At 40.5% G+C, this 16,903-nt stretch overlaps 1 protein-coding gene across 2 annotated transcripts in view; it reads right to left on the reverse strand.

Annotated features, from left to right (window-relative positions):
* Positions 1-16,522, reverse strand: part of ZFP14 (ZFP14 zinc finger protein) — a 47,938-nt gene extending 31,416 nt beyond the window's left edge. For both annotated transcript variants that reach the window (XM_059666914.1, XM_059666912.1), the window contains exons 1-3: positions 16,422-16,522; positions 7,699-7,774; positions 1,045-1,171 (exon numbers count right to left, since the gene is read on the reverse strand). In XM_059666914.1, coding sequence (XP_059522897.1) covers positions 1,045-1,171; positions 7,699-7,707 — 136 coding nt within the window. In that variant the 5' untranslated portion in view covers positions 7,708-7,774; positions 16,422-16,522. The remainder of the gene's footprint in view (positions 1-1,044; positions 1,172-7,698; positions 7,775-16,421) is intronic.
* Positions 16,523-16,903: the final 381 nt, after the last annotated feature.

Below are 16,903 nucleotides of genomic sequence, written 5' to 3' on the forward strand. Positions count from 1 at the left end.
CGGGCTTCATCCCAGTTGGGGGTATGCAGGAGGCAGCCAATCAATGATTCTCTCTCATCATTGATGTTTAAATCTCTCTCTTCCTCTCCCTTCCTCTAGGAAATCAATAAAAAAGGATAGTTATATATGTACATATACACATAATATGTGTATACTAGTATTAACTTTTATTATTATAATTTTGCTTCCTGTGACATTCTCATATCCTTTCTAGAATATTCATTCAATTTTACAAGAAAAAGTCCTTAGAATTTTAAATTTCAACTACAAAGTAGGTAGAATTAAATGTCTGTTATAGGAAACAGAATACATTTAAACATTTAACTGAGTTTTAACTTGGTTTTTGTTGTTGTTGTTATTTCTCACCTGAGGATATTTTTCCATCCATTTTTTTGGGAAAGTAGAAGGAAGGGGGAGAGACACAGAGAGAGAGAAACATTGATGTGAGAGGGGCACATCAATTGGTTGCCTTCCGCACTTGCCTGGACAAGGACTGGGGATTGAGCCAGCAACTGAGGTACATGCCCTTGCCAGGATCAAACCTGGACCCTTCCATCTGAGGCCAATTCTCTATCCGCTGAGTCAAACTGGCTAGGGCCATTTAACTGAGTTTTAAATAAACTTTGTGGATCCATCCCTTTTTATACAAGTTCTATAGGCTCTGATTTTTAGAGAGACTCAGAACCCCTGTATCTAGGTATTCTCCTTGCAGGTGGATTAGAAATGAATGTTAAGCATCTACATTAATTATGAGCTCAAATACAATGTGAAATCTGGTTTCTTGGACAATGCTTCTGTTGTAAGCAACCCAGAATTCAAATACTGCCCCTTGGATATTAAGGTAAGTACAGAGCCTGAAGAAAGTATGAAGGACCTAACAGGATGGGAGTGACAAAGTGTGAAATGGAGGGGCCTACTTCCAAACTAACAACACTTGACCAATTCCTTTGGAATAGAGAGATAAAATTTATCTAGTTTCTCAAAACAGAGTCATGAAATTAACAGTAGAGAAAACCAATATAATTTGGAATAAGTAGCCATTACCCAGTGAAATGAAGTTTCTATAATTTTCCCACATCACATCCCTATATAAGTCCCTCTGAGCTGAGTCCAGGAATTCCCATTCTTCCGGTGAGAAGTCTATGGCCACATCCCTGAATGTCACTGAACCCTGAAAAACAAACAAGTAAATGAAATATTTTTAAAATGGAGAAAAGATCAAAGATTGCACTTCAGAGAATGAGCCACATAGCAGCAAATAGAGTGGAGGTGAAAACATATGGCATGCTTAAGGGATAGTAAGAAAATTAGTATCCCTGAAGCAAGTGCTGCATCTCTTGAATAGTCCTGTGGCTACAGATAAGATTAAATTTTACCCACACATATCTTGAAATGAATAAAATAACCCCAAAAATCCCAATAAAATGAAATAGTGCACACAGCCTTCTGTTAGCTGTATCTCCACTACAGATTCTTAAGAAATATAAGGTTTTCGACCTTCTTTTTCTTTGAATGATCATAAAAACGTATTGATAATGATTTCTCTTGAATATACTATAAAATCTCTAAGAAAACAGACTCAAGTTCACCATAAAGTCAGGTCCTATATAATAAAAGGCTAATATGCAAATAGACCAAACGGCATGGCAGAACAGCTGAACAACCGGTTGCTATGATGTGCACTGACCACCAGGGGGCATGAGCAGAACATAGCGGGTATTGGCAGAAGGCGGTAGAGCACAGAACATGGTGGTGTCAGCCACGGCGGGATAGCGGAGCAGGTGAGTGGGGGCACCAGTCACTGTAATCAGGACGAACCTCTGGTGGTTACTGAAAATTCTTTGCTTCCATGCACGGCGGTCCCACCCAGCGCTCACACCCACTGCCGGTGCACAGCACCAGCCCCAATCGCTCAGTGCCATCAGCAGGTGCAAGCAGTGGCTGCTGATTCCAATCACCCCTCAGGGCTTCTCCACCTCCCCCTGCTCCTGAGAGGCAATTGGGGCCAGCAGCCACCTCTTGCACCCACTCCCAGCAATGGCCCCTCTTGCACCTGCAGCTGCAGCTGGTGCTGGAGCTGCTGCTCGCACCTGCTGCTGGCACCCAGCACCAGCCCCAATTGCTCAGCCTTGATCATCCCTGAGGGCTTCTTCAGCTCCTAAGGGGCAATCGGAGCAGCAGCTGTCGCTCACACCCACTGACAGCACCAGCCCCAATGGCTTTACGCCGCCAGCGGGTGTAAGTGGGGCTGGCACCATCAGCGCATGGGAATGGCGGAGGTGGGAGCGGGGCTGCCGGCAGACAGGAGACCGGGGGCCATGGCGGCAGGGACTGGGTAGGGGCACAGAGGATGGGCCGAAATCCGCCCCTATGCCCAGTGCAGCCTCGTGGCCCACAGTTCCTTTCCAGGTGCACAAATTCATGCACTGGGCCCCTATTTTTATTATAAACATTTTCCCTGTTATTACCAATTTTTTTTAAGAAAATTTTAAAACTTTGCTACATGGTAGTCTACATTTTAAATATGTGATATTCAATCTTTTTTCTATTTAGATGTTTTAATTCAAAAGTCTTCCTCAAATCTCACAGTCTGTATTATCTAATACTTATTTATGCATCTGGATGACCTTCTTACTTTTTTTACATTTTATTTTTTTATTTTCTTTCTTAAAGTATTACAAAGAGTATTACACATATCTCCTTCCCACCCCCCTTGACATTCCCCCGGCTTCCCCCACCCCCCAGTGTCTTGTGTCCATTAGTTATTCTCATATGCATGCATATAAGTCCTTCGGTTGATCTCCTACCCCCCCAACCCTCCCCAGGGTTCCCACTGTAGTTTGACATTCTGCTCAATGCTGCTCTGCCTCTGTATCCATTTTTGTTCATCAGTCTATAATGGTCCTTATTATCCATAAATGAGTGAGTTCATGTGGTATTTTTCTCAGCTTCCCAGGGGCCGTCTCAGTCTCACAGGGGCCATCTCAGCCTCACAGGGGCCATCCCAGCCTCACAAGGTCCGTCTCAGCCTCACAAGGGCTGTCTCAGCCTCACAGGAGCTGCCTCAACCTCACAGGGGCTGTTTCAACTTCACTGGAGCCGTTTCAACCTAACTAGGGCCATCTCAACCTCACCGGGACTGTTTCAGCCTCACCAGGGCCGTTTCAGCCTCACTGGGTCCGATTCAGCCTCACCGGGGCCGTTTCAGCCTCACTGGGTCTGATTCAGCCTCACCGGGGCCGTCTCGACCTCACTGGGGCTGATTTGACCTCACCGGGGCCGTCTCAACCTCACCGGGGCTGTTCCAGCCTCACTGGGGCCGATTCAACCTCACCGGGGCCGATTCAACCTCACCAGGGCTGTCCTTCTTACTTTTTATTATCCATCATCCATCACTGGCCACCTTTCCTCATTCCTAAGTCAGAGGATACTGAATTGGGAAGATATCATTCTGAACCAGTGGTTTTCAATTAGGAGTGATTTTACTCTTCAGAAGACAACTGGCCATATCTAGAGACAATTTTGATTGTCACAAGTTGGGGAAGGAGGTGTGTTACAGGCATCTAATTGGTATAAGTCAGGGAAACCTTTAGACATCCTAAATGCAGAGGACAGTCCCCCACAATAAAATATTTTCTGGCTCAAAATATGAATAGTTCCAAGGTTGAGAAACCCTGCTCTAGACCAGCACATCCCATAAAACTACACAATGGACTTGTTGCTGGTATTCTTCTCTCAGGATTTCCTAGATGACTGTTAATATTTCTATATGCAGTCCTGTTCTGATCACCTCCTATTCACATTCATTAGATGGAGGATTCCCAGGCCCTACATAGCATGAGAGGTATAATACCTAACACCAATAGTGTATTAGTCATATACACTCACAGCTCAGCCAAGGAGGACACCAAACATCATGCAGGGCCACACAGGGGTTGCACTCAGGAATAGAGTGAATAAACAGGGTCTGTGGGAGGCAGGCTTTGTAGTAAAAAGAGGGTGAGGTGTTTCCTGGTTCCCACAGGAGGATGTGATGGGGCTTGTGTAATTCTGCAGGCTGGCAGGGGAGTAAAACCAATACATTAAGAATCAGGAGGGCTGCTTCTCTGGCTGATAGGGGAACTAACCACATAGGGAGTCTTTCCTGCTGAATGATAAGCATATCTGGTGAGAGCAGGAGAACTCATGGTTAAGCCTAAAATTTTATGTACTGCTTTTAGGACTTGTAACATAAGGCCCTAATCACATCCCTACCTAATCCACCCAATTGTAAAAGCCTTACATATCACAAAACCTCAACACATACAGAGACAGAGTCCAGCCAATAATAATCTCATGTGGAGAAGTTTGGAATTTTCCCTATAGCAGTCAAATAGGATAAGATTCTCTCATGAAACCATAGATCTTCAAGGAAAGTTCAAAACTGGGGTCTCATATGTTCATAGCAGCACAATTCATCATAGCTAAGATCTGGAAACAGCCTAAGTGCCCATCAGTAGATGAATGGATTAGAAAACTGTGGTACATCTACAGGATGGAATACTATGCTGCTGTAAAAAAGAAGGAACTCTTACCATTTGCAACGGCATGGATGGAACTGGAGAGCATTATGCTAAATGAAATAAGCCAGTCAATGAAGGAAAAATACCAAACGATTTCACTCATTCATGGATAATAGAGACCATTATAAACTTTTGAACAATAATAGATACAGAGGCAGAACAGCCTCAAACAGATTGTCAAACTGCAGCAGGAAGGCCAGGGAGGGTTGGGAGGCAGGATGGAGGGCTGTAAGAGATCAACCAAAGGACTTGTATGCATGCATATAAGCATAACCAATGGACATAAGACACTGGGGGTTAGGGGAGGCCAGGGGATTGTCAAGGGCGGGGGGAAAAAAAGGACACATATGTAATACCCTTTGTAATACTTTAAGCAATAAATAAATAAATAAATAAATAAATAAATAAATAAATAAATAAATAAAAACTGGGGTCTCCCACTTATTATCAATAATCCATTCCCCCGTCAGGCATTCTATCATTACATTTTTGACTAATTACCTATTTTCCCATCCTTTTAAATCAAAGATTTATATTGCATTATACATCACTTTCAACCCCTCAACTAGTTTCATATTTCTCCCTAGTATAGAATTATAATACACAGGGGTTAGTGCACATGTACTTTGGCTTTAGTATTTTCATTGTGTGTTTTTTTTGTTTTGTTTTGTTTTTTACTGAACTCTTATTTCTCACTTGAACTGTTTCTCCACAGTTTCTTCCAACTTTTTCCAACTTTTTAGGAACTCATTTTTTTTTTAATATATTTTATTGATTTCTCACAGAGAGGAAGGGAGAGAGATAGAGAGTTAGAAACATCAATGAGAGAGAAACATCGATCAGCCGCCTCCTGCACACCCCTGGGGACGTGCCCGCAACCCGGGTACATGCCCCCGACCGGAATCGAACCTGGGACCCTTCAGTCTGCAGGCCGACGCTCCATCCACTGAGCCAAACCGGTTTCGGCAGGAACTCATTTTATACTAGGCACAAACAAGGGCTACATGTGAAGTACACTATGAAAATGCATTTCCAACAAAAACATAATGGCAGGAATGGCTCACTTTCAGTATGATGGTCTAATGCCTCCTTTATAAATCAGCAGCACCAGATATACACATCCCCTTAAAGAATATTTGCATGTATTTCAGAACATCTGCAGATGGTTCTGATGGTCTATCAATTGCATTTGGAATAAAATAAGACTCTTGCTGCACATTGTTTTTTGTTTTAAAATGTTGCATTGAACTATACAATTTTACTTACCAAGTTCTAAAAATAGGCAAAATTAACTTATGGTATATGACATCAGGATAGAGGTTATATTTGGACTGGGTGGGTAGGGTGTGGCTAAGAGGGGGACATCTGAAGTGCTAGTTATATTCTCTTTCTTGACCTGAGGACTGGTGGCATACATGCATTCAATTTATAAAAATTCATTTAGCTGTACACTTAGAACTTGTGCACTTTTCTCTATCACACTATATGTCGTTTTAAAAGTTCAAAAAGAACCCTACCTGGTTTGGCTCAGTGGACAGAGCGTCGGCCTGTGGACCAAAGGTGCCTGGGTTCAATTCCAGTCAAGAGCTTGTACCTCGGTTGCAAGACCCTCCCCGACCTGGGCCCTGGTCGGGGTGTGTGCAGGAGGCAACCAATCGATGTTACTCTCACATCTATGCATCTCTCTTTCCTTCTCTCTTTCACCCTTTCTAAAAAAAAAAAAAAAATCAATAGAAAATATCCCCAAGTGAGGATTAAAAAATAATAAATAAATAGTTCAAAAAACTTTTTAAAAATGTTAAATTGTGTGTTGGGGATATAAATTTTTCCTTCATAAAACTCACTGTACTCAGAGAAATATAGTATCTCTGAAGTTTAGTATTAAAATCAAAAGCTTGTTCTGTTGGAAAAAGTGAATAGGCAGAATATTCTGCAGAGAATACCTGCATTTTTATCAAGATTTTATTCCCTCATAGCTCTTGACAGATTTTGAAAACAGGAAATAGTCCACATTAGTGGGGGGTGGGGAGAGGGTAGAGAAAGAGTATGTGAAGAGGATCCTGGACTATTTGTCCCCAATTCTCATGGGAATGAGAAAAACTACAGCAGGTTCATGGATGGGGATCTGTTAAACAGGAAATTTCAGGATAAGAAATGAGTATGTACACTGCTGGTGGGAATGCAGACTGGTGCAGTCACTATGGAAGACAGTATGGAGTTTCCTCAAAAAGTTAAAAATGCACCCTGACTGGTTTGGCTCAGTGGATAGAGCGTTGGCATGTGGACTGAAGGTTCCTGGGTTCGATTCCGGTCAAGGGCATGTACCTTGGTTGCGGGCACATCTCCAGTAGGAGGTGTGCAGGAGGCAGCTGATCGATGTTTCTCTCTCATTGATGTTTCTAACTATCTCTCTCCCTTCCTCTCTGTAAAAAAATCAATAAAATATATTTTTTTAAAAAGTTAAAAATGGAACTCCCATTTGACCCAGTGATACCACTTCTAGGAATATATCCCAAGAAACCAGAAACACCAATCAGAAAGGATATATGCACCCCTATGTTCATAGCAGCACAATTCACCATAGCTAAGATTTAGAAACAGCCTAAGTGCCCATCAGCAGATGAATGGATTAGAAAACTGTGGTACATCTACACAATGGAATACTATGCTGCTGTATAAAAAAAGAAGGAATTCTTACCATTTGCAACAGCATGGATGGAACTGGAGAGCATTATGCTAAGTGAAATAAGCCAGTCAATGAAAGAAAAATACCACATGATCTCACTCATTTATGGATAATTAAGAGCATTATAAACTGATGAACAAAAATAGATACAGAGGCAGAGCAACATCGAACAGACTGTCAAACTACAGGGTTGGGTTGGGGGGGGAGGGGTAAGAGATCAACCAAAGGACTTGTATGCATGCATATAAGCATAACCAATGGACACAAGACACTGGGGGGCAGGGGAGGCTGGGGGAATGTCAAGGGGGGGGGGAAGGACACATATGTAATACTCTTTGTAATACTTTAAGCAATAAAACAAAATTTTTTTAAAAAAAGGAATGAATATGTATGCATAACCTAGAAATTGACAATATGTAAAAAAAGGGAGAGAAAGAAACATCAACTTACAAAGGCCATGGTTTTGAACTGATTAGTGCTTCTCAAGATTTCTGCTGGAAAACTGCAAAATCCATATAAACCAAATCTGGAAGAAAAAGAAGCCAGGAAACCAGATGTGCCTCAGAGCTCCCAAAATTACTTATGTTAATATGAGCTTTTTTTTTTTTCTTCCACTCCTGCTTCCTACCTATTTTGCACTACTACACCCATACTGATCCCATACCCACACAAACTGGAGGAGAGTTAAGGGAGTCTGAAGAAATCCAAGCCCTGAAGAAACCCAATGAACAACACTGGACTTGGTGTAGAAGGCCAGATATTTCTGCAGAAATTCTGACTAGTTCGCCATCTGACAATGTGGTCCTGACATTAGATTATTCAAACATGTTCTGAGCAATTCCTCCTGCTTCTAGTACAACTTTTCAGAGCCAAGAAAGGGCCACACCAACCAAGGAGAACCTCTTTTGAGCCCCCGGGATTCTGCCTGAACTTCATAAACACAAAGAATAACAACCACACAGACTGAGCCTGGCAGCTCCTGCCACTGTAAAGCTGCACTGGCCTTTCCCCAGCCAGGGAACTCACTATTCTGTTTCCCAGTTAGGACCTCTCATAGCATGACATCCTTCGCCACTCCCTCTCTTCCAGTATCTAAACTAGGAAGGGGATTCATGACAGCTGCAGTTGGTAAAAAACAAACAGGCATTGAGAACTTTGATGTGATGGATGCTTTATACACACCACTTGTTGATCCTCAGTACTGATCTGCAATGTAGTTCTTCTCTCCTTTCAATATAAAACCGATGCTCAGGGGTCAAATCATTTGCCCAATTTCAATTATTAGATGCGAGAACATTGTTTTGTTTTGAATCCACATTTCTCTAACTAAAAAGCCATCTTTTTCACTTTGATTTTTGCCTCTGAAGGCTAAGATTTCCACTTTACTGAGAGAAACCGAAGCAAGAACAATTAACTATAAAATAGAAATAACCTTTCAAAATATACTAAACTTCACTACTAATTATGATGATATGTATTAAAGCACCCCCCCCCCAAAAAAAATACCTTTTTACAGTAACTGAATTGGGAGATCTAAAAGTCTGATGATGCCCCATAATAGCAAGGTCATGGTATCCTGGATAGTTTGACTCAGTGGTTAGGGGGTTGGCCAGTGGACCAAAGGGTCATGGGTTAAATTCTTAATCAAGGGCATGTACCTTGGTTGCAGGTTCCCCAGCCCTGGTGGGGGTGCATGCAGGAGGTAAACTATCAATGTGTCTTTTACACGTCAATGTTTCTCTCTCACTCTCTCCTTCTCTCTTCTTTCCTCCCTCCCTCTCTCCTCCCTACCATCTCTCTCTTCTCTCTCCCTTCCACTCTCTCTATAAATCAATAGAAAAAATATCCTTGGGTGAGGATTTTAGAAAAATAGCAAGGCCATGGAAAAATGGACACTAGGTTGATCCAAATTTAGAATTACATGAAGCATCATTTAAAAACTATAATTCTAAATACCCTGTGAACCACAAACTCCACTGCTGGGAGTAAAGGAACAATTTGTATATGTACACATAAAAATGGTGGTGGAGTAAGTGGAAGCTACACTGACACTCTCCCAGAACCAAAGTGGAAATATAACTGAAATACAGAAAAAACAACCCTGGAAAATCAACTGAAGTCAAAGGCATGTACCTTGGTTGTGGGCACATCCCTATGAGGGGGTGTGCAGGAGGCTGCTGATCGATGTTTCTCTCTCATTGATGTTTCTAACTCTCTATCCCTCTCCCTTCCTCTCTGTAAAAAAAAAATCAAGATATATATAAAAAAAAGAAAACTTCTAGAGGACATTAAGCAAGAGATCAACAACAATACAGTCATAGTAAGGGACTTTAACACCCTGCTGACTTCACTGAATGCACCTTTCAGACACACTGGATCAGATGGATTTAATTGACATTTATAAAACATTTCATCCCAAAGCTGCAGAATATACACTCTTCTCAAGTGCACATGGGTCATTTACAAAGATAAGCCACATGTTAGGACTCAAAACAAGTCTGTACAAGTTCAAGAATATTGAAATTATATCAAGCATCTTCTCAGACCACAGTGGAATGAAATTAGAAATCAACTACAGTAAAACATTCAAAAACATTCAAACACATGGAGGCTAAATAGCATGTTATTAAACAATAAATGGATTACCAATGAGATAGAAAAGGAAATAAAAAAAACTTCCTGGAAAAAAATGAACACACAACAACCCAAAATCTCTGGGACACAGCAAAAGCAGTCTTCAGAGTGAAGTTCAGAGCACTACAGGCCTACCTCAAAAAACAAGAAAAAATAAAAATAAACTATTTAAACCTATAACTCAAAGAATTAGAAAGAAAACAAACAGAAAACCCCAGTAAAAGGAGAAGGAAATAATAAAGATTAGAGCAGAAATAAATGACATAGAGACTAAAACAAAGAATACAAAACATCAATGAAACCTTGAAAAATAAACAAGATTGATGAACCGTTAGCCAGAATCATCAAGAAACAAAGAGAGAGGACCCAAAGAAATAAAATCAGAAACGAAAGTGGAGAAATAACAACTGACACCACAGAAATACAAAGGGTTGTAAGAAAATACTATGAACAAATATATGCCAACAATCTGGACAATGTGGATGAAATGGACGAACTCCTTGAAAAATACAATCTCCCAAAACTGAATCCGGATGAATCGGAAAACCTAAATAGGTCAATACCAATTGATGAAATATAAGCAGTAATTAAAAAATGCCCAGCACACAAAAGCATGGGTCCAGACAGTTTCACAAGGGAGTTTTACAAAACATTCAAAGAAGAACTAACATCTATACTCCTCAAACTATTCAAAAAACAAAACAAAAACAAGAAGGAACACTTCCAAGCTCTTATTCTGAGGCCAGCATTATCCTAATTCCAAAACCAGATAAAGACACTACAAAGAAAATGAATTACAGGTCAATATTTCTGATGAGCATAGATGCTAAAATCCTCAACAAAATATTCGCAAATCGGATCCACCAATATATTAAAAAGATCATACACCATGACCAATGGGATTCATTCCAGGGATGCAAGGCTGGCACAATATTCGCAAATCAATAAGCGTGATACATCAAATACACAAATTGAAAGACAAAAATCACATGATCATATCAATAGATGCAAAAAAAGCATTCAACAAAATCTAGCACCCATTTTCGATAAAAAAAAAAAAAAACTCTCAGCAAAGTGGGAATAGAGGATGCATATCTCAACATGATAAAGGCCATATATGACAAACCTACAGCAAACATCATACTCAATAGGCAAAAACTAAAACCATTTCCCCCAAAGAACAGGAATAAGACAGGGATGTCCACTTTCACCACTCTTATTCAAATAGTACTGAAAGTCCTAGCCACAGCAATCAGACAAGAAGATGAAATAAAAGACATCCAAATTAGAAAGGAGGAAGTAAAGCTCTCATTATTCGCAGATGACATGATATTGTACATAGAAAATCCTTGAAGACTCCATTAAAAAAAATACTAGATTTAATAAATGAATTTGGCAATGTAGCAGGATATAAAATCAACACACAAAAATCTATGACTTTTTTGCATATAAGCATAACCAATGGACATAAGACACTGGGGGATAGGGGAGGCTAGGGGACTGTCAAGGGCGGGGGGGGGGGGGGAAGAACACACATGTAATACTCTTTGTAATACTTTAAGCAATAAAAAAAAATCTATGACTTTTTTTATACATCAATAATGAATCTCAGAATGAAAAACTAAAAAGACAACCCCAATTACCATTGCAACAAAAAAAATTAAGATGCTTAGGAATAAATTTAACCAAGGAGGTAAAAGTCTTGTCCTTGTTGAAAAAAGAGATAGAGGAAGATATAAAAAAGTGGAGGAATATACTGTGTTCATGGATTAGTAGAATTAACATCAATAAAATGTCTATACTACTCAAGGCAATCTACAGATTCAATGCAATCAATAGGATGGTGAAAGCCTTGGGTGGGGGTTGGGAGCGGGCTAGAAGGGGTCAATGGGGAGGGGGGGAAAGGTGACATATGTAATACTTTCAACCATAAAGATATTTTTAAAAAAAGATATTTGCGGAGTTATGCTGACAGATAAGGCTTATAATGAATACAAGCTGAAAATAATCTAATTGGAAAAATGGTTAAACATTTGAAAACCATGCAAATATTAAAAAGTGATAATGTTGCCAGTTTTTATGTAATGGGTTAAGCTACTGTGTTAAAACAAATAAACAAACAAAACGTGTGCGGTATTAAACTATATTGACAGGAAAAAAAATTACATGTATGCCTAGAAGGACCAGTTAAAATGTTTACAGTGACAGTCAGTGATACTTATCATCATATTAAATACTATGTGAACTAAAGTACAAAAATACTCCAAAGAAGTTCAACATTTTCTTCACATCTTCTGTTAAACTAAGAGCTTATTAGAACACTAAAAAAAAAAAAAGAAGAAGAAGAAAAAACCCCTGCTATTTTTCCTGAGTGACTTTTAAATTTTAGCTTCTAATTCGTGAACCAACTCTATGATTTAATTTGCTCATGTGTGTTGAAGCACTATCTAGAAAAGAATGGCGCGAAGTCCCTGACTGATGTCTTCTAAGCACTGATTGAAGTCTCGTGCTGCCTCCTTCACATGTTGCTGACAAATGAGTTTATTTTGCTTCTGAACCAACCCTTTGAATCCCTATAACAGATGCTGGACCTTCTTGTTCCTCGAGTCTCATTTTGCTTAGAATATTACTAAAATGAAAATTGTTAGGCATAAATTTTACTGTAGGAAATACATTTCCCTCCACAGAGCCTTAGGAAAACCTGGACATTGCTTGCTGACATCATATTAATATCTCTTCCCTCCTTTCTTAAGGCAGGTAGAATTTTTAAGTATAGTGATGAGGCTTGGTATACTTTTGTAATTACTAATATAGGCTTTGCTGTCAGTTTTCTAGAATATAAATTTCAGCTCTGATAGTTATTACCCATATGATCTTGGACATGTTACTTAATTTTTCAGCCCTAGTTTCTTCCTATGTAAAATGCTGATAATTATAGCTCTCAATCAAAGGGTTATTATGAGGATTAAAGAAGATACTACATATAAAGCACTTAAAATAGCAAATAGAAATTTAATGAAAGGCAACTATAGATGAAAAATCCTATATGCTCTTCTTCCCATAATTATTAAAGAAAATTCTCCTTAAAAGATAAATATCACATGACCTCACTCATTTGTGGAATATAATGAACAACATAAACTGATTAACAAAAACAGATCCAAAGACAGAGAAGCATCGATCAGATGCTCAAACCTCAGAGGGAAGGTAGGGGATGGTGAGGGTAAGAGGGAGAGATCAAACAAAGGACTTGTATGCATGCATATAAGCATAAACAATGGTCACAGACACCAGGGGGGTGAGGGCATGAGTGGGGGGGAGAGGGGCAATGGAGGGATAATGACACATATGTAATACTTTAATCAATAAAGAAAGGGGGGAAAAAGAAAATTCCCCTTTTTTTGCCATAAAAATGAATTTCTCAGCCCTGCTCTTTCTTATAATACTATTAAGTTTCAGAGTTTCGTGTTGACCAAGCAATTCCTCCTGATTATCAACAATTTACAAAAGGGGGGCTATGTGAATGGATGAAGTAAAAGTGGCAAAATCCTCACAATTTTTGGATTTGGGTAATAGGAAAAAACATGGAATTACAACATAATAGTAACAACTAAATCTACTAAGCACTTATGTGTCCAAAGCATTATCTAAGAACTTTACATATATTTTTTCATCTATTGATAGCAATCCTATATAGTAGGTTTTATCATTATCCTCCCTTACAAACGAAGGAACTGTGGCAAAAAGAGATAAAATAAATTGGCCCAAGTTCACCCAATTCTAATGACAGGTTTAGGATTAGAACCCTGGTAATTTAGTTCCAAAGCCACTATACTAAACTGTCTCTCTTAAAACCACATAAATATTTTGCCTGAAACAAACGCATGCTGTCCAAAACTTCAAACCTCTTCTCAAATTTCCACTAATGTTTTTGCTTCTCTTCTACTAATAATCCCTTCTTTTGTTAACACAGATCTTCATTTAAAAATCTTACCAAATTACCACTCCGTATCTTTCTCTGCTTTGACCTCAGGGCAGTGGCGAAGATCAAAGGCACCTAGTATGAGTCCAACTAAACTAGTCTCAACAAATCACAGTCTAAAATAAAGCTCTGTTGTTAGCCTTCCTTGCAAACCATGCAAGAGTTTAAGAAGCAGCTCACGGGAGAAATTAAATGATTGCTAAATGTTCATGTAATAGTTAGGAGGGGCAGGATGCCTACCTACATCATCTCCATCATTCACTGAGAAGGAAGAGCAAAGATCCAGATCAATAGGTAGTTCAGGTATTAAAGCCTTACTAGCTAAAAACTACATGGAAGATGCCTATTCCACAGGAACGGTTGGAATGTAATGGGGGAGTGAGAGAGAGAGAGAGAAGCTCTTGTAAACGGTTGAGTACCAACTGAAGGATTCAGAGGAAAGGGAAAACAATTCTGGAATGTCTACTGTTTCTGAGGTGAGAATAGGAGGCAGGGATTAATTAAAGGTTGAACACTACTATATAGTGAGAGTACTTTAGCAATTGGGTATCCCCAGTAATAAAATAAAAATAGCAAAGTGGATCTGGAGCACTTTCTTGGTAAGAAAGCTGTAATCTCTCAAAGAGAAAATTGTTATGCCATTTTACAATTGCTGCATGACCTGAGTATGTGGTAGGCAGTTGGACACAGGAACAGAGAAAAACAATGGGCCAGGTACAGAAGGTTACCAAGGCAGAAGGCCCCAGGTGCTTAGCAACGGGCAAAACTGGGAAAACAAGAACCTCACTCACACCTAGGGTAACCTTTCCTCCCCTAGCATGTAGCTGGGTCATGCAGTTTAGACCCCCTGACCTTTCCTCCCCTGGCATGTTGCTAGTCATGTGGATTAGAACCGCTTAGAGCAGCGGTCACCAACTGGTGGTCCGTGAGGTTGGCTACCGCTGCCTTAGAGGGAGAACTCACAAGGGGGCCAAAGGATAACCCTTAGCATTAAGCCCACAGGAGAATGAGGCTCTGACCGACATCAAATATATCTAGGCCTCAGTCGTGCTTCAGCTCCAGGCCCAGAAAAGCAACAAAACCAGACAAGCAATGCCATGGCTGACCTCAGGACCAGCTGCATTGACAAATAACCCCTGTCATGGCAACAACCAATCCTAGAGACCATGACCCTGGAAAGACACACCTGCAAAACTGATAAATATTCTATTGGGACTTTCCTCTCAGACCTCCAGATAAATCCCCTCAAGAGGGAGGACCCAGTGTGGCTTTCTCTATTGAGCACACCCTGGCCTTTCCCCACCCCTTCCCCCAGCTGCACTTTCCTTGCCTCTCTCTCTTAAGCTCCAAGGGCCCTCTTATGCCTCTGTAACTTGCTTCCTGAGCCCATTTCTTTCATTCACTTCTTCTACCTCTGGGACTTCCTAAATAAACTTTCTCTTATCGATTTGAGTCTTAGCTCTGAATTTTTTCTTAGCCAGAACTCAAGTACTGAAGTTGCTGAACCAAGGTCAGGTCTGACTCCACGGGTCTAACATCTGGTGCTGTACTTTCTCCCAACAAGGAGAAATAATGTTTCTTAATTTTGCAACTGGCTTGATCTGCCTCTTCTCTCCCAGCCTGATTAATAACAGCACTGTTTTTTCTTTTTTGAGTCCGAGCTGACTTTTCCTCTTTTACAGAAGCAAATATTCCAATGTCTGGAAAAATAACAGTAACATTTCATGGAACAAAGGGGAAACAGAAACTCATCTTGAGACAGGTATGTATCTATTAACCTATACTAGTTCCCCAAAAATGTATACTCACACTTTGAATAATTATAAAGGCAGTGTTTATTAAATTATATTTCATTTTCAAAATTTCCATCAGCTGTTACAATTGTATACATTTTTGGGACTCCCTGCATATCGATAGATTAGATATAAATTCTTTATATATAATTTATTAATAAATTATATAATTTATTATTATATATATATAATAAATTATATATAAAGAATTGAAATTATATATAAAGAATTGAATATATATTCCTTTCTCCCTGCTTTCCTAAAGATCAGCAGGTTTGGAGAAGGAGACAGGAATCTTGGGACAGTGAGCCTTTCTTGGAGCTCAGCCCAGGCTGGCTAACTCAAGTCACAGCCTCATGCCCACACAGCACACATATACTAGAGGGAAATCTGGGAGCCTGGGGTAAAGGGGCACCCCTTCCCGGCATCACAAAGACCAGGGCTGGAACATGTCTCCAAATTCACGCCACTTTCCTCCGGAGGGTGCAATGGTTAAGCTGTGGTTTTGTGATCTATAGTTTTTCTCAGGGCTGCATCTTTTTGTTGATGGCCTTCACTCTGGGGTTCATACACTGAACTCGGAGCCATTCTGGGCCGCCGGATCGGTGCGGCCCTGAAGCGGAAGTGCAGAGGGCACATCAGGGAACCCAGAGCCCAATTACCGTCCCAAATTCCATAGTCACAGCAACTAGGTTCACACTTAGGCCCGCGCCGCCCCCGCGCCGCCCCCGCACCCGTTTCCTCAATGTCTGCAACCTACTCACCTCTGGAAGTGACACCAGCAACGAAGCCCTTACAAAACTATGTGCAGAGGCCTGTGGGAAATGTAGTCTGCGGAAGGGAGGGCCTGGTGTCCGCCCCAAAGGGTTGCCGGGAGTGCGCTAAGGCGGAGGGAGCGCTGGGCTTGAGGATGGGCTGGTTGGGGAGGGGTTTCAAGGCTGTCCGGGACTGAACTAGGTGCCCACCCTCAGCAAGGTCAGGATTGTGTTTGTTGCAGAGGAAGCTCTACCAGGGTTTGGAAAGAAGTGTTGGCTTCAGCAGGCAGCTGATAGATGATTTGTGCTAGGCACACAGACCTGAAACTTAAACCAAAACTAACTCAAAATGGATCATAGCCCTAAATCTATAGGGTGTCCCAAAATTCACGCAAGATTTGAATTTTGCGTGAGCATTAACAACAACAAAAAATAAAAGCCGAATTTTACTTGGTTTATTGAATCAGATTCTAATATCTGTTGCCCTTTGA

The sequence above is a fragment of the Myotis daubentonii genome, chromosome 15 (assembly GCF_963259705.1).
Source record: "Myotis daubentonii chromosome 15, mMyoDau2.1, whole genome shotgun sequence".
Taxonomy (NCBI): Eukaryota; Metazoa; Chordata; class Mammalia; order Chiroptera; family Vespertilionidae; genus Myotis; species Myotis daubentonii.